Source organism: Anopheles stephensi, chromosome 2, assembly GCF_013141755.1.
Source record: "Anopheles stephensi strain Indian chromosome 2, UCI_ANSTEP_V1.0, whole genome shotgun sequence".
Taxonomy (NCBI): domain Eukaryota; kingdom Metazoa; phylum Arthropoda; class Insecta; order Diptera; family Culicidae; genus Anopheles; species Anopheles stephensi.
The window spans coordinates 90,909,596-90,936,315 of NC_050202.1; the positions used below are offsets into that span (position 1 = coordinate 90,909,596).

General features: G+C 48.5%; 5 protein-coding genes across 9 annotated transcripts in view; 1 reads left to right on the top strand and 4 right to left on the bottom strand.

Annotated features, from left to right (window-relative positions):
* Positions 1–754: 754 nt before the first annotated feature.
* On the bottom strand, positions 755–14,709 carry LOC118507627 (myophilin). Its single transcript, XM_036046348.1, has 2 exons — positions 14,417–14,709; positions 755–2,516 (listed from the first exon to the last, which is right to left on the bottom strand). The coding sequence occupies exons 1-2, from the start codon at positions 14,468–14,470 to the stop codon at positions 2,004–2,006; spliced, it is 567 nt and encodes a 188-aa protein (XP_035902241.1). The 5' UTR covers positions 14,471–14,709; the 3' UTR covers positions 755–2,003.
* A 510-nt stretch (positions 14,710–15,219) lies between these two features.
* On the bottom strand, positions 15,220–18,246 carry LOC118507622 (succinate--CoA ligase [ADP/GDP-forming] subunit alpha, mitochondrial). Its single transcript, XM_036046344.1, has 4 exons — positions 18,069–18,246; positions 17,235–17,680; positions 16,392–16,676; positions 15,220–16,310 (listed from the first exon to the last, which is right to left on the bottom strand). The coding sequence occupies exons 1-4, from the start codon at positions 18,106–18,108 to the stop codon at positions 16,095–16,097; spliced, it is 987 nt and encodes a 328-aa protein (XP_035902237.1). The 5' UTR covers positions 18,109–18,246; the 3' UTR covers positions 15,220–16,094.
* Positions 18,247–18,339: 93 nt separating this feature from the next.
* On the bottom strand, positions 18,340–19,036 carry LOC118507629 (39S ribosomal protein L20, mitochondrial). The gene is made up of 3 exons (XM_036046354.1): positions 18,849–19,036; positions 18,481–18,772; positions 18,340–18,403 (listed from the first exon to the last, which is right to left on the bottom strand). Exons 1-3 carry the CDS (start codon positions 18,933–18,935, stop codon positions 18,387–18,389), a joined length of 396 nt encoding a protein of 131 aa, XP_035902247.1. The 5' UTR covers positions 18,936–19,036; the 3' UTR covers positions 18,340–18,386.
* A 56-nt stretch (positions 19,037–19,092) lies between these two features.
* On the top strand, positions 19,093–21,128 carry LOC118507624 (protein-S-isoprenylcysteine O-methyltransferase). Its single transcript, XM_036046346.1, has 5 exons — positions 19,093–19,541; positions 19,641–19,902; positions 19,987–20,096; positions 20,156–20,263; positions 20,341–21,128. Exons 1-5 carry the CDS (start codon positions 19,344–19,346, stop codon positions 20,521–20,523), a joined length of 861 nt encoding a protein of 286 aa, XP_035902239.1. The 5' UTR covers positions 19,093–19,343; the 3' UTR covers positions 20,524–21,128.
* Positions 20,974–26,720, bottom strand: part of LOC118507620 (coiled-coil domain-containing protein 63) — a 112,658-nt gene continuing 106,911 nt past the window's right edge. For 2 of the 5 annotated variants that reach the window (XM_036046342.1, XM_036046339.1), the window contains 3 exons: positions 21,742–22,902; positions 21,497–21,668; positions 20,974–21,418 (listed from right to left, as the gene is read on the bottom strand). In XM_036046342.1, the coding sequence (XP_035902235.1) occupies positions 21,193–21,418; positions 21,497–21,668; positions 21,742–22,807 (1,464 nt within the window). In that variant the 5' untranslated portion in view covers positions 22,808–22,902 and the 3' untranslated portion in view covers positions 20,974–21,192. Of the gene's footprint in view, positions 21,419–21,496; positions 21,669–21,741; positions 22,931–23,542; positions 24,977–26,720 lie in introns of those variants that run through there. The other 3 variants (XM_036046340.1, XM_036046341.1, XM_036046338.1) reach the window with 3 other exon arrangements.

Here is a 26,720-nt window from a genome sequence, read left to right on the forward strand (position 1 = left end):
GAAACCCTGTGTGTGAGTTAATAAATTGCTTAATGAACGCGTTATCTCAAATCAATAATCGATCAAATAATCTGCGCTCTATATCTCCAGGCGGCATACCTACACCTACAACTACTTAAACAGAGATTGTTCTTATATTATATGGCAAACGGGCATGTGTGGGAGAGAATAGCGAAGAGGGGAAATTTGAATTTGAATGCTGTGAAAGTACTGTGCGAGGAATGCGCGGTTTGGAGGAATGTTAGACGGAGGAGAGAAAGTCGAAAAATCAATAGGGGAACCATATAATCGCTTGTAAGTAAAATGCTTTACAACCCAACCCGAGGTATATGAGAAATCAATAAAAACTCCTATTTAACAAACAGCAGCAACGGTTTTTATTTTGTGACCGACCGTCGAGAAAGAAATTCGCCGCGATCATGCTCCGGGAACGGCGACTCCCCGAATAACGCGAAAATCTCACAGACTGCGAACCGGTTGCATCATCCCTGATACCAAGAGAGCATCCACGGAAGAGGTAGCGCGCCCGATACCAGCTGCCTGGTGCAAAGCTATGCAATGTGTGCGTTTCCGTGTAACTAGCATAGCAGAAAATGGCATACTTTTAGGGGCAACGTTTTCCTCGCTTGTGTGCGCCTGCGAGGTATGCAATTGCCATGCCTGCTTTGATGCAGCGCAGGGCGATCGAAGCGTTACTACACGTTATTTTGCTACATTCGCGTGGAAAATTCAACACAAACAGACCCAAATCAAGTAAAGTGTCCTTAAGGTTCCGATTTTTATTAGGGCAATAACTTATCCGTTTTACAAATTACACATTAAACAAAACACGTACATATTTTATGCTTATACTGTCAATAATTTACGACCATCGCGTTGCGTGTTGGTGCGTGTTGGTAAATGATCTCAGAAGACAAAAACAGAAAACAAAAACAAAACACGAAATATAGCACGCATTGCAGCAAATCAATGCTCAGTTTAGCGATGCAAAAGGAGCAAAGCAAATAAAAAAAAAAAGAAAAACGAATGCCGTACGCACAATTTCTCCGCTCCACTTTAGAGTGGCGCGAGTTGCGTACGGCGCACGCCGGAAGCCCAAAGCTTGGTTGGATCTGGTTGCACCATTTTGTTCGTTCTGTGTGTCGGTCATACCGAAATCCTCGACTTTGTCCCCCGAAGAATGGCAAACGGCTTTCTACCGAGCACAGTAAGGGTTTGGGTCTGGGTCTGTGGGTATAATGCCTTCCTTCCGTTAATGGAGTGTTGGCTGTGTCTCTCCTGTCCTAACGGCGATTCCCGCTAACAATATGCTTAAAGGCTAAACATGTGGCTAACCTGCATTGGATTGTGTGTCTGGTATCAACTTGTCTAAACTCGCTACGGAATGTGTATAACAGTGGCCTATAATTGCAATGTTTCTGGTGTCGTTGCCGCACCCGGAAAGGCGTCCTAAACAGCGCCCCGCGCGGGTCGTGGTGTTTGGAATGCTATAACGTTTGACTATATGGAGTTTGCAACATACCTTCCCCCGGTAAGGTAAAAATATCCTGCTGGAAGTCTGCCACTACTACACACGGCCAAATGGTAAATACGCTACGCAGCACGTGTGTGTCGCCTTCCAATCAGGAAACATCTAACTACATCTCTCTACATAAGACAGAAGGGTTAAAGTCTTCGATTTCTAAGGCGCTATCGTGTGATTTCGAATCGTGTAAAAAGGTACGTTAGTCTCGAAGTTGTGTTGGGTCCTCCTCTTCTACGGCAAAATGCACTTTCTGGCTGTCAAATTTCGTGATCGGCTTTTCGCGGGTCGTGTATGCACCATTAGAGTACTGTGTTATTGTTGGCGACGGCTGGCGGATTGCTACACATGCTGCTGCTTACACTACTCTCTCTCTCTCTCTCTCTCTCTCTCTCTCTCTCTCTCTCTCTTCCGCGTTCCGCTCTTACTGAGTTCTTAAAAAGCTAGGAAACACGCGTGGTCCCGTCGCACCGGCGCACGCTTACATGTGTCTGGTGTTGCCAAAGTTGATGCCGCTCTGGGTAGCTCCCTTGTTCGAGCCGTACTGCAACGAGATCACGGTCTGGCCCGCCCGCAGCTGCTCGTCACTAAACTGACGCTCGTTCTTGTCCGCCTCCTTCGGTCCGATCGACGGTTTGCCGTACTTGCCCGCCTTACGACCGAGCGACTGGATGCAGATGACGACCGAGTTGAGATTCTGGCGCTCCCACAGATCCACACTCTGGAAGGTTTCCTGCGGCGGTACGCCAAACTTCTTGGCCGCCTCCAGGAACGCGGAGATGTTCTCCATGCACTTGAACGCCATCTTGCTCGTGTTGACCTTCTTCACCGTGCCGGCCTCGATCGCGTTCGCCAGCGTGCACAGGACGGTGCCGTCCTTCAGCACCTCGAAGAAGTTGTCCATATCGCCGGACGTGTTGATCGGCTCGCCGGTTACCTCCTTGATCCATTCGAGACATTCGGCGGCCAGCTCCTCGCTGTACTTTGAGTTGATCTGAAAGGGGGAAGAGAGAAGCAACGCGGAAATGTGAGTGTGAATCCTTGACCGATCTCTTCTCCTGTTTCCCATGACTCTCTCTCTCTCTCTCCCTGTTACAGGCCGTATAATGGCACAGGTGGGCCTATTAAAGCGGGCCGACGAGCCTCAAGGTACTCGCGGTCGCGAAGGACGTGTACTGTGTGGTGTTATTGCACACGCCTCAACAAAAAAGGCAGAAATGGATTCCTTTGCGCATATGTGATTTACAACAAGGCTCATTATGACGAGTCTGGCTGGCATCACTGATCATGTGTGCACTTGTTTAATTGAGTGACCATTCTGAAGGTCTCTGTACCCTATCTAGCTCAATCAAACACGGTCTCTACAAGGGATTGCCGTTGTTAAACAAACACACTTTGCGACGCAAATCCCTCGCAACCAACAGCTAGAGCTTGCTGCATTGTAACCCCTCCCATCAGGCCTTTGTGATACACCTTTTTCGCGTCCAACGATGCTATCTCCTCTATTGAAAGCGAAAGCAAAATTCGCATAAAATCGGCATGCAAATGCCTTAATTGCACCACACCAAATAGACTTCCGATGGGGACGAGCGCAATCACGCTTCGCAGTGAAGTTCGTTTGGATTTCTCCTGCCCATGATCAGATCAGGGATTGAGCGATCTGGTACAGCCGGGCGCTAATTAATTCCAGCAATTAGCAGCGTCAACCAAGCTCGACACACTCGATCGACGACAAATGTTTTCGAAATTTCCATAAAACACACACGCGAGCGGCGAGTTTTCCACTCCAAAAGAAACCATCCGGACACTGCTAGGGGAGCTCGTGCAAGGGGTGATGATTAATCGCGAGCCTTCAAAGTCTCAAGTGACCGGCGAGCTGGAGGTACTTGTTGTATCGCCTTATACGTCGGGGCATGTCGGAGATCCGATCAGGCGACTAAAACAAAACAAGAAATAAAGAAATCTGTCCCGCTCGGTTCGTTCGTACCCTTTTTAGGTAAACGTTTTAGATGAGCCTACTGCGACGGCAACTGCTTCTACCGCTGCTAGCCACGGCCACCACGGGGACACTCTCCATCCCGAAAATGGTTAACGAGCGAGCAGTTGCTTTGGCTGGAGAGTGTCTGGACACAACACTTTCATTGCTAATTGTCCAAGGTGCGTGGAGAGAGAGAGCGAGAGGGCACGCTGATCGCCGTATGGTAATTGTGTGGGAGCGTGGGACGTGCACTGAATCCTCATCTCCAGAATAAGAGGGAATTCGGAGCTACTGCTTGGCATGTGTCTTTGCATAATGATTAGATGAGGTAATCGGGTGACGGACGTATCCGAAGAAATGATCGCACCTTCATCGCCCTCCAAAGAAAGCTTCAGCTTCAGCGCCAACTCAGAGGCGCAGGTATAACCTTCGGTAATTCAACTCTCCAACCCGAGCGCCCGGACGAAGCGCTGCAACAACATTGACATGGCCGTGCCGTTTAAAGATTCTTCCATATTTGGATTTAAAAATCGACCCAATGGTGGTGTGCGGTACACAGAACTCGTTTCAAACCCGAGGTCTCCTCTCGGGGCCCGGGGTCTGGCCTTCCGCCGGTAATACACCGGCCGTATGTGTCTGTGTGCGTCTGGCTGGGTAGAGAAAAACCTGTTCCACCCGTACACCGTAATGCCCGGGCAATGGAGGGATGATAAAACCGAAAGTACACACACCCGGGCAAAGTCGCAAACGTGAACCGGAATCTTCCAGAAATTGGACGGAAGGTTAAGCCACTGCTTACAAGGGGTTGTGACCCGTTAGGTGGTTAGTCTTTTCCTCGTGACTCACAGGACCGGACGTCGAACGTCGAACGTCAGGCGACACAGCCGAGAAGAAGATCGGCTTGCGTCTAGTCCAGGCTTGGTGGCCGGCTTTCCTTGCCCTGCCTAAATATGGCCATGCGAGCGAGAATCGAACGAGAATCGGTCCTATAAAGCAGGTACCTCGGGGGCTAATCCAAGTCCGCAGGCAGGCCAAGGTTGGCGTGGCTCCACCGACAGAAATGCCATTTTTGACAGCTCGCTGAAGGACGTGCGGTGGCGCGAGGGTTATTAAAATATTTCGCCAATGCCTACGCCTCAACCATCCACAAGGTGGTGAGTAATAGCTCACCAATTCTTAACGCAACAGATACCTTACCCCTCACGCGAACTGTCATCGGCACGATTCGGAAGTGACCTAACGCATTCCCCAAAATCGTCGACTCCGATGGTGCAATCGGATAAGCAAACGTTTAGCCCGTTACTCATCTAGCCTCGGGAAGTCGGGAACGTTTTGGGCATAGTGCGTTGCGGAATGTGACCTGCTTTCCTATGAAAAGAAGGGAGTGCAGAGTTGCGTTGCCCTTTTTGATGGTGGAAATTATGAGCTGCTACCAAACGACCGATCCGATGATCACTTTTAGCTGCAAGAATATTCTAGTCCCGTAAACAGATGGTGTGTTGGTGGCTGACTATCGCCCCCAAAAAAGGCCCCTGAATCGCCTGCCTGCTCGATGCTTTTTATGCTCCTTCCGTCAACCCCACCGAGCAGAGCAGTGTGTTGAAAACTTTGCATTCAAATATGGACACCCCCCCGCTCGGTAGAAATAGCGGCCTGCCTCCGTGCTCGTCTGACCGAGTTAACTAACCGTTTTGCCACGATCCAGGTCATTCCGAATGGGACAACCTTTTCGGGTGTTCGGTGCGTTTAGTCAGCAATTCTACGCCGGGTGTACGCCACCCGATCGTCAGAGTTCTCGGAGTGTAGAAGGTTATTGTGCCAACACCTCGCGACTTGCAAATTCGATTCATCATCATATATGGACATTATGTTTTTGCTGCCATGAGCCCTTGGGTGCTACTAGTGCCTACGCCAGCTTGTTGGTGTACACGGTAGCATATGGAAAAACCAGTAAAACCACACACCATCGCTCCAACGTTCCAAAGAAACCGACCCCGTGATATCCGAACTCCTGAAGATCATCTTTCACGCTCTCAGGTACAGGGAGGATCGGCGTACGGCGAGTAAATTAAAAGGAAATCTTTCTTCGGTGATTTACGAGCTAAGGTGCGTTTGAACAGGATGCACCTACAGTCGCTCTCTAATAGCTAGAAAGTTGGCACATTGGCACAAGTTTGTAGTTCAACACTTCAACAACAACAACGACAAGTGCTTCACCAGCGGACTCAAGTAATTGGAGACATTATCAACTCCCCCCTTAATTATCACTAATGATTATGAGTGCCTTACGTAACTGTCTACCCGATCCCATCTGATCCCGGCCCACGAATTCCACGACCCGACACAGGAGACTCGGCGAGAGAGATAAACGATGAGCCATAAAATCGGACCCTCCATATCTTCTGCACCACAGTATCTGTCAAGTGGTTTCAGCTAAACCGAGGTCCCGATAAGCACAAGCAGGCTGCAGTTTATTGATCACCGTTTTATGGCCACACCACATAATAATAGCGAATCATGTGATGATTTGTGTCCCTCTCGTGAAGTGTCGTGCCATAGTAATCCTCTGTCGTGTGAGCTCACGTCGATAATTATTATTAATATCTACGCTCTTCCATCCATGATGCCCAGTGATTTGTGCGGTGCGCCAAATGGAAACAAATGGCAATCGGTTTCAATTTTCTTCGATTGCCGCCATCAAACAATTGAATGACGTCGCGCGCGAGAGGTGCACAGGATGGAAATCGCAGAGATGCATATCTCTGCACATGGTCGATGGGCGCGGGTTGTATCTTTCTCCCGATCTCGATCGAATGATTTATTTGCGAATGTGCAATCGAAAATGCGAGGACCGTTGAAGTGACCCGATACAGCGCCATCTAGCGAGTCGATGCGCCTATCGGACATCTTCCAAGTGGCTCTTGGTAGACACTCTATGCATCCGTGCTCGTGGTGAAGTTTTGCAAAACTGTTAAGCTGTATCGCTTATTGTGCACGAAATCTTCCCCCCCCAAAAAAACGGTTCGACCCACTTTCTGTCATCCTTTTGAACAACCGGTTTGTTCGACGGTCTCCAACTAATGTTTCGTTCTGTGTTCGCCTCACCTCAGAAATCGTGGCAAAATCACGACTTTTTCGAATCGATTTGTACACGTCTAGCCGTCGTGTCCATTGACCCTACGATGGGGTGGAACCTCCTGGTGGCCAGGGTAATGATAATGATGATGATCGACAGGGAGGGAAAGGGATCGAGAAAGGGACCCCGGAGTTGGTAAAGATTACCGATCGACCAGGGCCCGTTACGCTCCAGCGAAACACATAAAAATGGGTCAAATAACTTGTTTTACTTTCGGATTCGGTGCTTCTGGACCTTCTCCTTTTGGGCGACGGTCCCGTCCGTTAAGTGCGGTAAGTAATCGAAATGTTGATGCTCACCGTTATTAAATGTGCATCATTATCGGAATCAGTTGAGGCGACAGTAGACGGTTATCATCAAACAGGTTCCCCACTTGGTGATACCATTATCAGACGATTTGATGCTTGTGATAATGGGAAGTACGGTAGGTGACACACCTCGGTACAACCATTCTCGAGTTTCGCCCAACGCGCAATGGATGCCCTTACCCTCCCCGAAGCTCGAATATTCCACGCTGTCTGCCGGGCTCACGAATAGGACTCAAGAATCGAATCGAGCACGAGCACGAGCTCTCAACACCGCTGTCCGCCTGTCTGTCAGAAGATCTGACAACAATTATCAAATGCCAACAGCACGGATTTGGCGGACTTAGACCGAGCAGGAGAGAAGATCATAGAAACAGGAATCTTGAGACCGCGAAATTATGACGGCCAAGTCTCCAACAGTTTCTTCCTCGGGGCGTTGCGAATCGGCTTCATCGGTGAGAAGCTGCCAAATCATTACGTTTGATTTGATTTGGGTGATTTTTTCCCCTCCGACCTTTGCTGTTCGTGTGTGTTTGTGTGTGAACGATCGTTCAATTAATCTTAAGATTTTTCAAAAAACCGAGCCACAGGGTCAACCGTAGCTTCAAAGATCAACACTGTAAACGCTCAAGGTAACGAAATTACCGAGCGTTCGCGAGCTGGAGAGCACGCTGGAGATCTATTGTGAGCCGATCATCTCGATCTTCTTCGATAGTAAACAACGAGCGTGCCGAGACGGAGAGCGCATACGGTGCCTAGACATAGCCTAGACCGCAAAAACGACACGCCATACACGTGACTTTCGGAGGTGATTCACTGCAAAATCGTTTTATCGAAGTGGACGAGAATTCTTAACCAATCGTTCACTGCAGATAAACATGTCCATCACACACCTTATCACTCGACAGGTTTTAGTGGAAAATTCTTCCACCAGTCTTGTGGTTTCAACACACAGTAAAATACCAGGAATATGTGTAAATTAATGTGTTTAAACAGTGTGTACCCTCTTTCGTGCGCCCTGCTTTCAATCAAGTATCTCGTCGTGTAAAGATGACGCGCGGCCATAAAGCTATCCGCTATTATGTGAGCAAATATTCCATTTTCCCGAGGCTTGATGTTCCGTGCATTCAAAGTGACGTACTTAACACGGCCGATAGGCGACGCCGGGGATGACTTCATCGCTCGAAATACTCTGTGCTGCACGTCTGTGGTGCCATTGAAGCTTGCACTTGATTGGGACTCGTTCGTCGATCGTTCCGAAGCGCGCTTATTTGCAAGGCACGTACACTGGCGGCTCGATTGCAGCAACAAACTTACTAACAACCGTCCAAAAGCGTTTAATGGCCGCTCTGAGCTTATCTGCTCCAACCACCACGGGGGACTCCTACGCCAGCAACAGAACGCTTCTGATCATGGATGCACGAGTGCTTATCTACCGCTGTAGTTTGTGTTTGTGTCCGCTCGATGTTGTTCGATGGTTCATTTAGCGAGCTAATGAAACCCATAACCCACCGTCGTGGTGACACTCCAGTTTCTCTCAGTATCAGACGCACCGCGAAACCTTGCAACGGATTCACACCATTTACCGTCACCCAGACACCCTCCAGCGCTCGGTGGGTGTGTGCGTGTCTCCTCCGCAAGGGTTGGATGTGCCAGTGCTCTAATCGTGCGCTAATGGCGTGTAGTGTCTGGGCTTACATGGACAATTGGATGCCATCGTCGTGATGCTCGTCGAGAACCGCCGCATCGCGCGGGCCTTCATGGAAAATAATCAATTTGATTGATTGACCCACATCAACTGATGGCCCCCCAAAAATATGGATGACTTCAGCAGGCGCAAATGATCTCAGCATAAAACAATTTACAGCTGAGAATCATCACAGCACGCATTCGGCAACCGAAATTTCCTGCTTGCTTATCGATAGGTTACTCACTGTAACTCATGAAGCGAAATCCCCTTTCCTGTCCAGATCCAACAGCAACTCCAATAAAAAAAAAACCCCAAGGGTACACACCGTGTCAGTAACCCTGCGAGGCCTAGTAACGATTCGCGGAAGGAAGTCTCTGCTTAACAAACCCGTTGATTGATGCGACATCGAAATGGGTGTGCGTTCCACCACCGCAGATGTTCCACGGCGGCTTTTGTCACACAGGAAATACGTCATCATGACCTGACGACTACAACGACCACAGCTTGCACGCGGTGCACGGGAGTGTTATCTATCGCAGTAGTCGTCGGCAAAGAAGCACACGAGCGGGCACCAAGGCGTTGTTTGCGTGCTGTTCGGGCCAATCAATAGATAGCCGCTATCAGTATCACCCAGCACCAAATTCCATTAGTCGATCGAAGTTCTCGAGAAAGGCCCGCTAGGTTTAAGGGCGAAACTTGTGTCCCTTACACACATACACACGAGGCTAGGGTTTTGATAGGTCCCCCGACACACAGGAAAAGTGATCCGGATTAAGGTATTAAAGGTGTACTCGGGGGGAGACAAATTGAACTATTGAATTTCCTCCTACCCGGGCCTGTTCCGCTTTTCCTGGACCTTTCGATAATGGCGCCCGTCTAACTGTGTGTCTGCCTGCTTGATTTGATTTTCCCGATAACGTATAAACCTGAAGTGTCGATTATCTCCACAATCTGCACACAGGAAAGAAAGCTCAAAATGATCTGAAATATAATTAAATCGCCACCACAGCTCCCCAACAGCCCCACAAAAAAAGGCTGCGAATAGAAAGCAATTAATCATATCCTATCGAACGGTACTTTCGAGTGTTCCTGTGCTCGATTGAGCTTGGACTGGGCCGCGTTGGAGTGAGGCGGTTCGCATCCACAATTCGGGAAGTTGTGCAAAAACCCTCAACTGTCCGTGTCCGCAAGTCGGTTTTACATTTGGGTGGCCATTAAAGGGGGAAGTGAAAAGGGGTGCGCGGTAATTAATATTGTGCTAATGGGAGCTCTAACTGGAACTTGGCGAAGTGCGCGCCCTGGTTTGAAGAAATGCTCACAGATTAACTCCGAAGATTAGGAAGGGCGATAGGGGCGCTTGACGCGAATTGAAGATATGGATGCTCCGCCGGCTGCATTTCGGCTGACCTCACCAATTTCTGCATAAATGGCCTACTTTCTTGCAAGGTGGAGGCGTCCACTTAATCCACATGCAAACCGGTGGATTAAGATAAGCCCTTTGTATAGGAGCAAATCTCGACTTTATGTGCCTTTATCATGCCGAAGACATTTGACGATTTATCTATGGGTGATTCAGATAGGAAGGATTTCGGCCACCCAACACTCAAAGCACTTCGGCCAGATGCAACGGAATGCATTCAACCTCTCGGGGTGTCACGTGTACATACTGCTTAGAATCACCATGATGCGTAGCAAACAGATTTCACGTGTAAGGGTGAGAGCGATAAAAGGGCTGATAACAGAGCAACAACAACCATCCCAACCGTCCTCAGCTTGTTTATGAAAACAATAAATAAGAGTTTATCCAACAATCTCGAAACCGTCTTACGAAGGTCGGTGTGTGTAACGGGATCAGCGACAACAGACAGATCCAACCCCAAAGTGATCGCGCACAGGGCCGCGTGCGCGCAGCATATGTGCTCAAGCACTGTTCCAGCAATAAAAATATCACTCCATAAACTATTCTCCCCCGGGCCGGGAAACGCTTCTTCCAGACACAATAACCGCTTTTCGGGGGTTGGATATTGTAGCATTCCGGATCAGTTCTTCGCCGCTGCTTAACGGCACCCACACCGAGAGCGTCACGCATGAATGCATTGTTTTCGGTTTAGTGTTCCGCGGGAACAAGCTAGCTTCATCTGGCTTTAAATTCAATTCTTGCTCTGTACATCATCCGGTTTCCGGTGCAGCTCCAGGAAGTTGGGGCAAATTTAAATCACTTTCGAAAGAGGCAAACTCGCAGAGCACACGATGCTCTCTCGAGACTCGCCCATCAAGCTGCACTACTTAAGGCACATTGTTTTTCGGTTGCTTTATCGAATTACTTTATCAAACTCAAAATGATCGTGTCTGCAGAAGCGTGGCCAAGGTGGTTGCAGTCCACATTCACGGTCAACCTTTACCAACACTTAACATCCCTTCCCTTTTTTTATCGCGTGCCGCTTGTTTGGCAGCTGAATGGGCTCTTTTTGGGGAATGGTTGGACATGCCGCAAGAAGCAAAATAAACAAACAACCGCTTCCCTTGGAAAGAGTGGCAGTTAATGGAACCGGGTGGCCAGTATTTAGCGATGCTGCTGCTAGTAGCACAAAGCAGCACGCTTTACAAAAATACGGACGCTTTTTTCCTATTTTTGCGCCCGTGTCCCCTTTTTTTCCTAGAGTAGCCTTCCTTGACTTCCTTTGGAAGTTAACACAGGCGAAGGGCGATCTCTGACCACAATGCGTAACATCTATTCCATGCTTGCCGGACGGTGTGTGTGTGTGTGTGTGTGTGTGTGTGTGTGTGTGTTGGCGGTCATCTTCACCGTCAAGTAACAAGGTCCAGCATAGGCTTCAGAGGCCCCCCAACTCATCCGTGGCTACAGAGCTATTCCAAACGAAGTCAAGGTTTTTTCGCTATTTCCATCCACACAAGTAAATACGGTCAGCTTCTCATTCACTGGAAGTCATCAGAAATTCTATCTGGAAACACCATTACTTTCTTCTCGCACCCCGTCATATGCCGCCTCTCGCAAGTCTTGCACTGTCCTTGAACGCGACACTTGAGATATTATCCCACGCTCCTCGGAATAATCACTGTGCTGGCAAGCAGCGGGGAGAGTTAGGTTTTGTTTCACCCTCCTTACTTCATCAAACTTTAAACGCCATCAGTTGGCTACAGTGTGGACGTCAGTGGTGTTGGCGGCCGCGTTCCCATGTGCCAACACCTATGCCAAAACTTTAGTAGATTGGTGAAGTGCACGCTTAAGAGCCATCTCCAAAATCGAATATCGTGAGGCAATCCTTCAAGAGAGGAGAGGCGTGCTGTACTGTGTGAGTTACCCACGATTGACCGTTGGCGATTTTGAATTCAAATTTCAAATGCTTTCAAACGGTTCGAATAACGCTTTCGTGGCAGCGTGCTTCGGTTGCCATGGCAACCAATGAATTAGAGCCGATGGGGATGGGACGAGTTACAATAAAAGAGGATCATTATTTGCTTTATGAAGGGAACCATTTTGTATGTGGCACACGCACGACACAGGCATTTGGCGTTCGATTCCGAACCAAATACACGCACGCACACATATTACGCGAATCACCTGGAACGCGTTAAGGGATGTGTTTTTTCTTCGTTTCCCTTTCTTTCTGCGGAGTCTTCTTTCTTCGCTCGATTATTACGATTCATGTTTTCTTAACTGCGTGCCTTTACCGACCGTGCCACAAGGAACAAGGACGCCAAACATCCGTGTTTACTAACGTTTGGGCTTGAATAGGCTTGCAGCCGAACTCAAAACCACAGCCACGGAAACGGACGTGACGGGGAAGAACCGCTTCTCCGCACCAAACACGCAATGAACGATCAAGTGAGGATGACATCATTCAGCAGGCTTTTTCGTTCTTTAGGTTTTCTTCTCTCAGCTAAATATGATGCCTTCCTTTCGCATTCAGCTTGAACGATGATGGTCGGGAGTTTTTTTTCTCCCCGCTTTTTGCACGATAAAGGCGCGGCACCTAGCGACACACCTCACGACAGGACGCTGACGAAATTCGCTAACGTTTAGCGGGCCTGTGTTACGGATTTATTTCCGCCACACAAAGAATGGAGAGTTTTCGAGCCCTAACCTTTCTTCCATGTCCTTGACTTGGAGGTAGGATATTGGGAAGAGTGCGACGGAAGTAATAGGAGAGCAGTACGAAATGTGAGGCATGTCCGGCCGATGCTAACGGAAAGACACACATATTAATTCGATGCAAGGAAAGGAAATTGAAATGAAACCGCACCATACCACAACTCAATAATTTGGAGTTGGAGCTAGAGTTAAGGGCTTTCGCTTTTCGCCAGCATGAAGCAGCATTTTTTGGGGGGATGGTACAGATGGTCTCGCGTTGGGTGAGCGCTGTGGACGCTAAATTTGCAGCAGATGCTCTTGGCTAATTGAGAATTAATTGCATTTGCAACGCGAAATGCGGGCAAACTCGCTGCTGCTGCTAATCAGCATAATGGAAAACACATTAGTCTGGAGCATCGAGGAAGAAGGAAAGAAAAAAATCGACGGGTTTTTCGAATGAAATAGAAGTTAAACGACTGCTGAAGTGACTACCTACACAAACCAAAAATTATGCTCCTCTTTTGGGGGTTTGGGAAGAGACTCATGTATACAGCAGAGCATAAACGGGTTTATGGTTGAATGTCACAGAGTTTTTTGAGATATGATTTATACTGGCCATTTGTACGGAGGGACAAATGTGTGTCGTGATAGTAATCAAACTTTTGTCCCAGCTCCCAGCGTTTATGGTGAAGGCGTGGTAGGAACCAACGTCTTCACGGATGTTTTGATTAATTGCTTCATATGTGCAGGCATTATTCAAATAATTCCTTATGGCACATTTCATCATAATTTGTGATTTTATCAGAAAATCATCCTCTTCGTTGACTCTACAATACCTCAAGAGTCCATCTCCCTTGACTTGATTATAGTCCTAGCGGGGAGACGGTCCCCAGACGGGATTCGATACCCAGTCCTGTCGTGTGAAAACCGGCACTCGCTACCACCCTGGCCACCGGATTGTTCGAACATTAAGCTCCACAGAATCTACGGAATTATTACTCGGCACGGACACGTAGTCAGTCCTCCAAAGGTTATTGAATTCGTCCCATACTACAAAAACGGCTTGTGCCACACACAATCACACTGCCGGCCAAAGTGCATGCAACCCCATCAGACGTGTCGCGTTCTGGCGTCGTTAAAAAGCGGGTCAAGTAAGGCAACAGCACCAGGCTAAAGGCATAGCCACACAAGAAAGGAAAACAACAAACACCTAGAAGGCTCCTCGAGGCGAACGGGTTGACCGAAAGACTCGTCACGGCGGGATCGAGTGAACCGCACACCGGTGGTGCACACAGCCACGCACAAACACACACACACACACAGACCGGGAAGCATTCCAATCCCTCGCGTATCCCAATATTTGTCCCTCTCTTTTGCTCGTGACCGATGGCACCGACACCAATCTCCACGGCCAGAATGGGACGGGCATTATCGTGCCGCGAGAAATCTCAATCTTCTTTTCGTTTTCCCGATTTTCGATTTTCGAGTGGGCTGTGCAGCAGAAGAAATGCAGATTGACCAAAACGGAATTCCTTGCAAGCCCCCCCCCCCCGATTGGGGAGAGAGAAAGCATCCAGATGCAACTTGGCGGCTCCCACGCAACTGTGACTGTGTGTGCGTGTCAAAGGGTGAAACGACGGACGGAGAGCGGGGTAGTTGAAGCCAATTGACGACGACCACACTGACACTCACCTTTCGCTGAGCTTCGGCGGCGAATCCGGATTTCGGTGCACGATGCGTCGACATGATGATTTCGGTGATGCACAACGAACGAACGAACGGGGAGTTTGATTAATCCGAGCGCGGGCTTTGTTTGGGCGTTTAACGAGAGGTGCCGTGAAAGGGGGAACGGCGGACAGCAGACAACGGGACACACGCGGGATAGTTTGGACAGCTGGCTGGATGGTGAGAAAAGCGCAAAGCACTACGATCGACAGAGCGGGTTACGTCCGAACGCGAACACGGCACTTGAAGAATTGAAACGCGCCACACGCACCCTAGCGCACGGAGACCTGTAGGCACGTTTGGGTTAACCTTTGTGGTCGCATCGCTGGATGGTGGTGGTATTTACATTTTAGTAGTGGTAACTTTTTCATTTTCTTTACTTCGTCTCAAACATTTTGGACGAACTTGAAGCTAAAATAAGAGAAAATTGTTAAATAATTATTTTTTTTAATTGCTTAATATTGAACCTGTTCACAAGGGTTGAGCATCGACGGCAAAACACAAACATTGACCAACACATGTACACCTTTTAGGCCAGGGGGCCATTGGGTGCTAGGCAAGGTCCCAGCTGGGAGAAACCGGATTGCTGCCGCCGCTTTTCAAACAGAAGCGTTTATAGTGTGGTGTTGAGAGTTCAAGATTGGATTCAGTGCCACACCGAAATTAAATTGCACTTTGGTCTTGAAATGATTTGGTTTCTTTCTTCAAATCCGTTGTTAGTTCAACATGCATTACATTCCAGTAACTTTGAAGAAAGTGTGTGCAAATCGTTATCAATAACATACGTATCATCGTATTTTAACGTTTATTTCACGTATCGATTGCACCGTAACAACTTGATCGCGCATTATTTGCTCCATTCCTGTATCTGGGTTTATCTGGTTATTATGTTCGCATACTTTTTTGGACACGCCGAATTAGTTCCATATTACATCGAGTTTAGTGTGCATGTTTGCCGTAGTTTGTTCGGTACAGTTTGGTGTGGATCACAACACGAAAGCCGCTAACATTCATAATATCATCATCGTTGATCGCGAACCGCGAAGGTGCAAGTGGGCGGGACAATTAGTGGTGCAGTTGCGTGCAGATAAAGTACATAGGTGTATTTGAGTGTTTCATTTAACGTTCGGTGACACTATAATACATCTAGCGTTCTTCTTCGCGCGGTCGCTGAAAGTGGAGAAACTCTTGAGCGATCTTGATTGATTGATACGGGGGCAGAAAAGAACAGAAAACAATTGCCAAACAGCCGAACAAACAGAAGCGCGCCATTTATAGTTTGAATTTAAATAAATTAAAAAGATCTTCTGTTTTTTCCTCGCTCTCTTTCTCTTCGGTGTTGGTAACTTTTGGAAGTACCGGAGAGCAAGACGACTCCACGGAATAGTTGTTGGCGTATATAATCTCTCTTGGAAGTTGGATTGGTGGTTTCGAGATGGAAAAACAACTGTAGCATCGAAAAGGTTGGCTTCGTTAAATAACTATCTATTTATGCTTCGCGCTCGAGCCTGCAATTTCGCGCAGTACTTTAGTGTTATTATTGGTTATGAGTTATGCTTTGCTTAACCGTGCGCCTCTTGGAGAGGAGTTGATGACATATGCGTGTATGTGTTTGTGTGTGGTGGTGTGTGGGGAGGTGTGTCGTCTAGACCAACTCCAATCTCTTCATCTCTTTGATAAGTTCCTTGCCCATCTGAGCCGGGCTTCTCGTGACGATCACACCGGCCTTCTCCAGTGCGTTGATCTTATCCTGAGCACCTCCCTTTCCACCGGAAATAATGGCACCAGCGTGACCCATGCGACGGCCGGGCGGGGCCGACAGGCCAGCAATGAACGACACCACCGGTTTCGCTTTGATGCCCTACAAATGATAGGAGGATAGGTCAATCGAGTTGCTTCCCGACGTGCTAATCTTGTTGTGCTAATCTTCCGGAAAACGCACCTGGTTGTACTGCATAAGGTAATCGGCAGCCTTCTCCTCAGCCACACCACCAATCTCGCCGATCAGAATGATGCCCTTGGTGTCGGGATCCTTCAGGAACACCTCCAGACAGTCGATGAAGTCGGTTCCGTTGAACGGATCACCACCAATGCCGACGCACAGCGTCTGACCCAGACCGACCTCCGTCGTTTGATGGACGGCTTCGTACGTCAGCGTTCCGGAGCGGGACACAACGCCGATCTTGCCGCGCTTGTGGATATGTCCCGGCATAATACCGATTTTGCACTGCAAAAATTCGAACGAAAACAATCGAACATTTCATTCATCGCACTACGTAATCAGACAGCGCGACCACCATCATCATCATCATCATCATCATCTGTTGCCGCATCGGTCCGTGCCAATGTAGGGTTCTCTGTATTCACACATTGTTCTATTTTTATCCGCCGACAGTTTGCTTAATTTGTTCACCGGTTCCATATGGCATTGAAACTGCTTAGTACCGAAACCAACCTCAACAAGCGCGATCGATGTAGTGTTGCGATGTAATAATACCTTTACGCCCAAGAACTTCCGTGAACCGTTGCGGGAACCGAAGCGTTTATCAGTGGATCTTGTTTACAAGCACCGATCTGGGTCGAGCGTCCATCAGCAGTAGCAGCAGCTTGCCCTTATCGCTCCCCAGCAAGAGGTCATTTCTTCATTTTGTATTGAACTTTGTCTCGTGAAGATGATAGTGCATCATTCGTGGGACGGCAATCGCAATCACTCACAAAACCAACGTAACGCTTCCACGCACACCGTTCCCAACACAATCTCCCATTACTAGTCGGATATACTTACTTGCTCGGGTGCAATGATTCCGGGGCAGTTGGGGCCGACAAGCCGCGACTTGTCCTGTGCCAGCAGCGCATGCTTCACCTTCACCATGTCGTGCTGCGGCACACCCTCGGTGATGCACACGATCAGCGGCATTTCCGCTTCGATCGCCTCCATGATGGCCTTTGCTGCACCGGGCGGAGGCACGTAAATGACGGTCGCTTCCGCACCGGTGGCTTTCTTCGCTTCGGCCACTGTGTTAAACACTGGCCGGTCCAGATGAGTGCGGCCACCCTTACCGGGGGACACTCCGCCGACCAGCTTCGTACCATACTCGATGGCCTGCTGCGAGTGGAAGGTGCCCTGTTTACCGGTGAATCCCTGACAGATCACTTTCGAGTTCGAGTTGAGCTTCAGATTCTTCCGGGTGGCTTCGTAGCTCGCGAAGCGGACGCTGGTGGTGAAGCCATCTACAAAAGAAAACGCGGTGGAAACAAAATGTTAATGCACTGCTCCATCGCTGACAATGCGTCATTGTGCGCTAAGCAAACAGCCTCGACCGTCGCAGCTGCAGCGGCAGCAGCAGGCGAAAAATGCAAACCCCGAGCAATAAACAAACCGCTTTCCGATGACAAGATTTAATCATGCAAAACGAGTTGATCAACTTTGATAATGCATGCAGCAGGGGGAGAGGCACAGAGACTAGATTACGAATCACTCACGCAGCACTATGCCGTGTGCGGTGTGTGACCGCAAGACCTTTCTATTATTTGGGATTATGTAATTTTGCCAACTGTTTTCCCAATTAGACTGCACCGTGCGGCCTTTCGATCGGTCCGGGACAGCGCCAGCACTTACCTTTAACCCGCGAGAAAAGCCTTGTACTTGCGGCAGCCATCGCTCGTAGCAGAAAATGCGAAATTTAGCTTTAGAATCCGAGGCCGTAAGGTGCAAAGTCGCGTTTTAATCGGAACCGTCGGAGCTGTTCGATCACCAATTTGTCGACTCGATTTGACAGCTCGCGAACAAGTGTGGCAGTGTTGCCAGTGATTGTGTCAAAGTGTTGCCAATTGAAATCGTTTGCGAATGAAATTATTTTCGGATGGTAAAAAGAAAAAAAAATCCATCCGTAATTTAAATAAACTTTATTAAACGATCTACAATTTAGTAAATGACTCACTTTTCTTCGCTTTCTGTAATTGAAAGGAAATACATTCGGGTTAGCAGATGGATTTTCATGGCCCGCCGGAACGGGTCCGTGAACGCTCACCTTTTTCTGGAAGCTGCTGGCTGATCTTGGCAAGTGCTTCAAACGTTCTTGGCTCCCAAATTGCCAGATCCGCTAATACTTTCCGATTCAGCAGAATATCGTTCTGATACAGTCCGTACTGGAAGTCGGCAAACTGCATACCGTGCTGTTCGCAGCCGGCATTTACTCGCTGCGTCCACAGTTCTCGCATATCTTGCTTCTTCAGCTCGCGACCTTTTGTGGCGTACACCAGCGCTCTGTTTACATTACGAATTGCAATCGAGTAGCAATTACGGCGACGGCCAATAAAGTGCTGTAAACGAAATGTTGATGAGCATGAGCGGTCTTGGGTGAAAGGTTACTACTTCCCTGGCTGTTGGTTTACTTACCGAGGCTAATTTGAAAATCCTACGCTTTCTCCAGAACTCATCCGGCCCTCGGGAACGCACAAAGTTGACGACGGAGGTGAAAACCATGTTAGAAAACGATCAAAAACTGTTGAATTTATCCCGCAAACCCCGGCAATGCTGTGCTGCACCAAAACAAAACAAACATGTGCAATTTTTACGTAATGTCAAGCATGTCAAGCGCGCGCCCATAGAAAAAAGCATGAAATGTCAAAATGGTTATACGATTTTCCGCGAGATGGCGCAAGCTGTATCAAAACAAACACCGCACAAAACCGGAAAATATCATTGGAAAATTAGGTGCAGCAGCTGCACAAAGAACCGCACAGGCAGGAGTGGTTTTTGAGGGAGAAAAAGTAAATTTAGCACAACATGCACACAAATTCTGGTGAAAGTGTGTGGAACAGATAATTTGTAAAGCAAAACGGGTAACTTTTGTAAGGCTGGTTTTGTAAAGAACTGTGCAATCCATCGACCATGGCTACGGTGCTGTGCTATGAAGGGCGGCTTAGCCTTTACTGCTTTCTGGGCGGAATGGCGAGTTTGCTGGTTTTCTACGGTGCGCAGGCATTCCTGCACGAGGAAAGCATATGGACCAAGGTGGCCCTTTCGGTGGGGTATTACATTTCGCTAAACGTTATCATTAGGATACGGTACAATCCGCGTGACTATCAGGTAGGTGTAAGCCGGCTAAAACCACGAGCATTTTAATCTTGTTTTACGTAATGTGCGTCCAGAACGATGTAAAACCACACACAATCGCTTTCGTTTTAGATTGCCGTTCGAGCTGCATTCCTTGGGACTGTACTATCGGCCGGTATCGTCGTGTTCCTGTACGCTCAAGAACAGTACAAATCGTTTGGCATTTATGCCACCCTTATGGCACTGTTTCACTATACAGAGTATCTGGGCATTGCCATATGCAATCCGAAAACACTGTCACCCGATTCGTTCATATTAAACCATTCGATACATTACGGACTGGCTGCCGCTGCTAGCTGGATTGAGTATTTCGTCGAGTCGCACTACTTCCCAGGTAAGGCAAAAGGAAATCCCTTGGAAAAGCGTGGGCGTTTGATGGTCTTAAATTCATCCCACTCACCTTTGTTTCACTTTACAGAAATGAAAACATACAAACTGGTGTGGGTTGCAGGAGTATTGCTGTGTCTGGCGGGAGAATCGCTCCGGAAGGTGGCAATGATTACGGCCAGCAAAAACTTTAGTCACATCGTAAGGGCATGTAAAATACGCTTTGAGGTTCAGAATATTAAATGGGTGGCCATTTTTAGGTTCAATTCGAGCGACACAATGAACACGAACTGGTAACACACGGCGTTTACGGATGGACGAGGCATCCATCCTACGTGGGATGGTTCTATTGGTCGATAGGAACGCAGGTAGATCGATATTTGCACCACAAGATTCATTCCTTGCCTCACCTAACACGCTCGCTCTCACTCTCTTGCCTTCCCAGATAACTCTCGCGAATCCGGTATGCTTTGTAATCTACGCGATTGCCAGCTGGAAGTTCTTCCACGATCGGATACTGATGGAGGAAATTACGCTGCTTAACTTTTTCGGCGAAGAGTACATCCAGTACCAGGAACGGGTGCCCTCCGGTCTGCCGTTCATAAGAGGCTTCCGGGTGGAACCATGATATTTCGAGCACGATCCCGACTGCGAGGATCAAACCAGCTTCCACACGGACAAACGCAACGAGACTGATGATGATGATGATGCTGCGGACAATAACGAGCGAATAGTGTTGGAAATCGCGAAAGCGGATGCGGATCGTAGGAGAAGCATCGGGAGCGGTGGCTTGGAGCATAGCCGCAACCGGCGGTACTCGGGAACATATGACAATTGTGATGATCAGGACGCATCGTCGTTGGTGTAGGATCATCGATCACGTTTGAGTCTTCTTCCGGGATCGGGAATGTTTTGCAGGATAGTTTTTCTTTTTATACAAAGATTGCGCATTTTTAGCTACTTAGTTAGGGGGTGAGAGAACTAGAGTGAAATTACAATCACTAGACCAGAGCACAGACGATGGCCAGGGAACGCTATAGCACAGACACTACAACAAATCACAACACAGAAGCAGAGATAGTAGCCCTACCGAAACGGTGTGTATATTTATATTTTTTCTATAACAAAACCGTAGCTTAAGTGTGGTTGTACTAATTTATGTCCTTATACAAATGCATGTGCTTTCCGTTATCTTACAAACCATTCACACAAAAACCTTAGTGCCACAAAAATGGTTTGGAGCAAAAATACAAAAACTGTTCGTAAGAAAAGGAAAAACCAAACCGGCTTCTCACTCCTAGTTCCTTTCGATGCGCACCTTGGCCGACTCTTTAACGTTAAAGTTCGGCACGCGATCCTTCTTGCCCAGGATTTTGGTCGTCGGTTCGATGTACGTCACGTTGCTAATGATGCTCAGCACACGACGCTCGATAATGCCCAGGAACAGTTTGGCGTTGTTCAGCGTTACCCGGCGTTCGTTGTTGAGCAGATTCAAAATGGGTGCTTCGTCGCACATGAGTAGTCTACGGGGGAGAGAGAGAGAGAGAAAAAAACAAGTGACCACGAAGACATAACGACTTCCTATCGATCGCCGGTCTTACTTATAGATCCGTTCGGCCATTCGCAGCAGCTCGTCTAGCTTGACGTCCAGCTTGATCTTGATTTCTGCCGCCGATTCAGCCGCCTCACGGCACTCCTGTTCGGCCAAGCGCAGTGCGTCGATGTTGTCATCCTGCGAATGTTCCTTCGACTCGTTGATTGCTATCTGTTCCGCTGTGCGGGCAACGGATAGACATAAGTGTTAATGAAGTCCCAAGTGGCGCTCCCATACTCCCTTAGCTCTTACCAATGTTGTCCTGCAACAGTTGAACACTTTCGGTAAGCGTTTCCACCTCGTGGCTCAGCTCGTTGACGTAGTTGAAGAGCGCAAAGTTTTCCTCCTCCTTCTTGATGAACTTGGCCACCAGCCGGTCGATGTCGTCCTCGCCCGAGAAGTTCATGATGCGCGTCATGATCTGTTCGTACTCTTGGTACTGCTTTTCCAGATTTTCCAACATCTTCTTGCGCTTCTGCGCTTCCCGCTCTTCAAGCTCTGCATTGGCCCGCCGTTGTCCCTTTATTCCGAGGAACTCCTGTAGCTTCGCGTCATGATCGAGTTTACGCTGCAGCTCACGCATCTCCTGGATGTGGGCCAACTTGTCGCTTTGCCCTTTATCCTTCAGGATCTGCAACTTCGTACAGAGTTCCTCGCGCGTATCGTACGCGGATGTCGCCTGCTCGATCAGATCGATCATGTAGCGTTTGCCTTCGTTCAGCTTGTTGACCAACTTTTCCCACATAATGTTGAAGGTGGCCCGTTCCGTGAGCATGTGATCGATGGTTTGGCGAAGTTGCGCATTCTCCGCCATCACCGCACCGGCACGCTTGTTGACCACGTCCAGCCGGTTCTCGAGCTTCTTGACGGACTGCTGCGCCTTGGCAATGGTTTCGTTGTACAGATTGTCCGTCACCTCGTTGTTGCGTATCTCGGCAATCTCCCGGTGGATTTTCTTGATGTGTCCCTCCAGCTCCCACAGACTATCCTTTTTCGCTTTCAGTGCTTGTTGGGCTTTTTCCTGCCGATCGTAGGCGAGCTCCAGCACCGCCTCTAGCTCCTGTTCGCGCTTGGAGTGGGTTCCGTTCTCCTCGCAGTTGAGCTGCAGCTGGAGCTGTTGCTTCTCCTTCTCGAGCACACGTATGTTGGCGTCGAACTTGCGCAACGCTTTCGATTTCGTGTCCAGAAACGAGGCACGCTCGTTTTGCAGCGTCCGGAGAAGCTTCTGCAGGCGCGATATCTCCGCCTCGGCCAGCTGATCCATCTCGTACTGCTCGGCGGCACCGATCTCGGACGCCATCTTCGGTTGGCTGGACATGGTGAATTTGCGTCAGCAACTGTGTCCGGTGGTCGCACACTCTACCCCGCACCTCTCTGTCTCTCTTCCTCTGCTCACTGTAACTTCCCTCTCCCCTGTAAGTAGAAGCGCAAGATGCAACCTCTAATGAGGAAATCAAACAGTTGCGTACATATGCGCACATGCCGGAACCAACCAACCATCGGAGGCTCATCGGTGGTGGGCCATCGGAAGGCGACGTCGCCCGCGAAACAACGTGCAAAACTGGTGCACACAATTAGCATAAGTAAATCTTTTGATTGCAGATGAAGAAGCGCCCATCACGCAAGAAGGAAGTGCAATCGGTGCGCCTGTCTCGGGAAAGTTGCTGTTCAAATGCGATCCGGGGAAGACGCATACAACCGCTTCTGCTGTTGCTGCAAGCGGAAGTAAAATTCCACGAAGCAAGAAGAAGAAGAAGAAAAAGCTCATCTTGCGTTGGCGGGTGTGAAACAATGGTGCGAATATTGTGTGCGATCTTTAAGTCTCTCGCAAAAAAACACTTTCCATCCTATCACCTACACCAGACCAGACCAGAAAACAGCGGTTGGAACAAAAAAAAAGGAGGACACCGAAAGCAAGACAGACAAAAACTCCGAGCTGGAAAACAAATGGGACACTTCCGAGCGAAAAGTGAGCGAGCTTGCGATGGAAATTCTATTTATGCGTCAGCTGCATGGACCGAAACACACAATTGATTTCTATTGCGAATCTTACCTTTTGTTTCAGAATTGTTTCACTTTCATCGGGAAATGGTTCCCGGCACTGGGAAAATGCGTGCAAAAACTATAAATTCACTTTCGGAACGGAACCACGATGGGACACTTTTTTCTCGTCCCGACCAAAGAATGTCGAACGTTGGAGAGTGCAACTGACACTGGTGGATTGTTTCTCTGCCGGAATTAGAAGCGATGCCTCGTTTGATCGATACCGAGCGTGCCAGCCGTTACCATGGAGACGAACGATGTGCGGAATCCGATACGGAACGGCGTTCGATTGCGAAGGTTTGGGTTTTTTGTTGCTGTAAGCTGAATGAAGTTTTCAGACCCGTTCATGCCATATTAATTGTGAAATGATCCAGCTACTCTATCCATTGAGGTAACCTTAATGAATTGGAAGAGAGTGGATCAATAGGGCCGTGGTTTTAAGGGCGGCGGACCAGGGTTTAATCGCTTCCTCCGGAATATTTCCGGACGCAGGAGGTCCAGTTTTTCTTTTGGGTTTCTTCAAAACAAAGCCAACTCCACAATCGGATGGGGTTAATAATGTGGATCATTCCTGAGTGCCCCGATGCATTCACTTCCGGCTAGGGCAAGGGGGACACCCTTTGGGAAGTCGAGCTGAAGTGACCTTTTTTTTTTGCTGTTCATTCCAACAGCGCCTCCTCGTTCCGGTACTAAGTTATGCAATTTGTTGGAGTTTTCTTGTAATTAGAGCTCAGACATTTTTCCTGATCTAATTCCATTACCGACATGAATAAACGTTCACAGCGTTTAGGTCAAACGAAAGCTCGTAGTTAACCTCCAAAACTCTGACACACTTTTGTGTGGTCTAATTCCGAGTGCATCCCAAGCAACTCTCGGGCCCTTTTAAAAAAGACCTTCGCCGGGCCAAAGCTCCTCCTTCCCCAGCAATGTGTCACAGTCTGATGCAATATCACGCTGTCACAATCATGCCGGTGTGTTCGGGCACCCCAAAACACACATATGGCCGCCGCGCAGTCTGCCTTATTATAGCATCATCTGTTTTCCGAAGCCACGATGGCTCGAGTGTGGCGAGACCGCGTTTGGCGGTGCATTTTCACTCGAGTGCATCCAAAGCCAGCAGTTGCGAAAATCGTATGTTTTGTGATGGTTGCAACCGTCCGCAACGGCGAAGAACACAATTATTTACAACTTGAGGCTGGCCCGGGTTGGCTTCGCACAACGATCAACGATCTGCTCGTACCGGTACCGCTAGAGGTCGTTGCGTTGATGGTGTTAAAGGAGCTACCGAGGAGCTGAGGATAATGCGAGTTACCGAGGGCCGTTATGGGGCTGTTCTGCGGAGATGGTAAAGAAACAATGGAGTTGTAGAATGGGAGCCACTTGTTGAGGACGAGCATTGTTGGAGTGTGCAATGGTGTCTGTGTTTGTTTATAACGATTTACATAAGTTTACATGATTTCTATTCATATATCACGACTATATATTAGTCTATCAATTTGATTAGTAATCACTTCCTCGTAATAAGAACAACCTTACAATTAACGAAGTTACAGTATTGACCCTCAGACTCAAATGTTCCTAAGTTCATGAGCTCAGTAAAACTGATAATGAGTTGAAATGAACATTTTACGCTTCATTTGACGTTTGACGACCACAGCCACACACACATACACACACCGAGAGCACTACACCGATCGAGTGATCTTCCTTTTGAAGGTCTCCAACGTACATCGCGGAAACGACGCTACATTCCAACCACGCTTGCCTGAGACCTTTTCGGCGCAAGAAATCGTCTAAGGTTATCTTGCCCGCGAACTGTAACTCTGGTGGGGGGACCAGTACCGATCGATGGTATCGAATTAATTACGCTCGTTAAAGTTCAACTAAAACGGAACTGGCGAGGAAATTGTGGGCTGAGTTTTCGTCGGCAGAAGCAGCACGTGCAGCGCCATCCCTCCTATTTATGCAGATGATCATCAAGCTTGATCGGTCGCTCGTTTCGAATATGTACTTTTTAACCAACCGAGAAAGACTTCCTACTGTACTGTTGTGTGTGGCGATGTTTCTCCGGTGGGCCACCCCCACCCCTTTCACCCCCCCACAAAAGGAAAACAATCCCCCCCCACCCCACGAAGAGAAAGTGATAAGCTGAGAATGGGCCTGCCGGGCTCGTAAACTCTTGCCGGTTTGGTGGAAAACGGGCTGATGGGAAATTTTCTTTACGATCGTGTTGTTTTGCAAACTTTGGTGTTGATGCGTCTGGGCGCTATCAGCAAGCCGTGAGGGTGCGTAGGGTGGGTGAAGAGTTTTCTCAGCGCAATTTCACGCCAACCAAGCTACTTGAAGGGCTCGTCCGGAGGAATTTGACACCCCCATAAAACTCAAGCGGAGTGTCGGAAGTGAAAAGCGTGAATATCTGTCGATTTGGGAACAATTGAGAAGAGAGATAACCCCCTCCCCCCTCACATGCTTAATTACGCTGCTTTTCGTGTCTAAAATGAGCTCCCTTCGAGGGGTTAACTTAGCGACCACACACCCAGTAGGCATTAACAATCGCTGGGAAACTGTGTGCCATTTTCCAACCGCCCGGATTCATTGTCTCGCGAGTGGTTGGTTGACGTGGGTCAAAAGTGCAGTCTGCAGGCCTGCAGAGGTCTGGATGCAATTCCATCTAGAGCTACAGTTTTATTTTGGGGTCATTTTTGGAGGGACCGTCATAAACGGCATCCCATCAAGTTCATGACCGAACGGGACAATAACCTCGCCCGGAGAGCTAGTGAGATAGTTTTCCCCAAAAATTCCAACGACGATAGACATTTATTATTATTAACGGGGATTGCTTTTTCCCGGGGCGGTTTAAAATGTGTATCAAGCGTGTTGTCCCATGCAAGAGGCTTTTCTTTTGGATCCGTGTCGACCGATGGGAACACTTTCCCAGTGACACCTTTTTTCGGTGGATGATTCGCTCCAGAGGGAAGTGGGAAAACAAGTACACGAGCGGCACGGCGCCACGATAGGACGCACACCGAGTGCGTCGTTGCTCAACGCCTTGTATGACCCAGTAAATCACATGCTCACCACGCCGGCAATGGTAATAATGCCTAATAATAGCCACACACACACACAAATCTGAGCGTCCCGTCACACGGCAGTTCGCACGAAGAAACGGCATTTGTTGGTAAATGGTG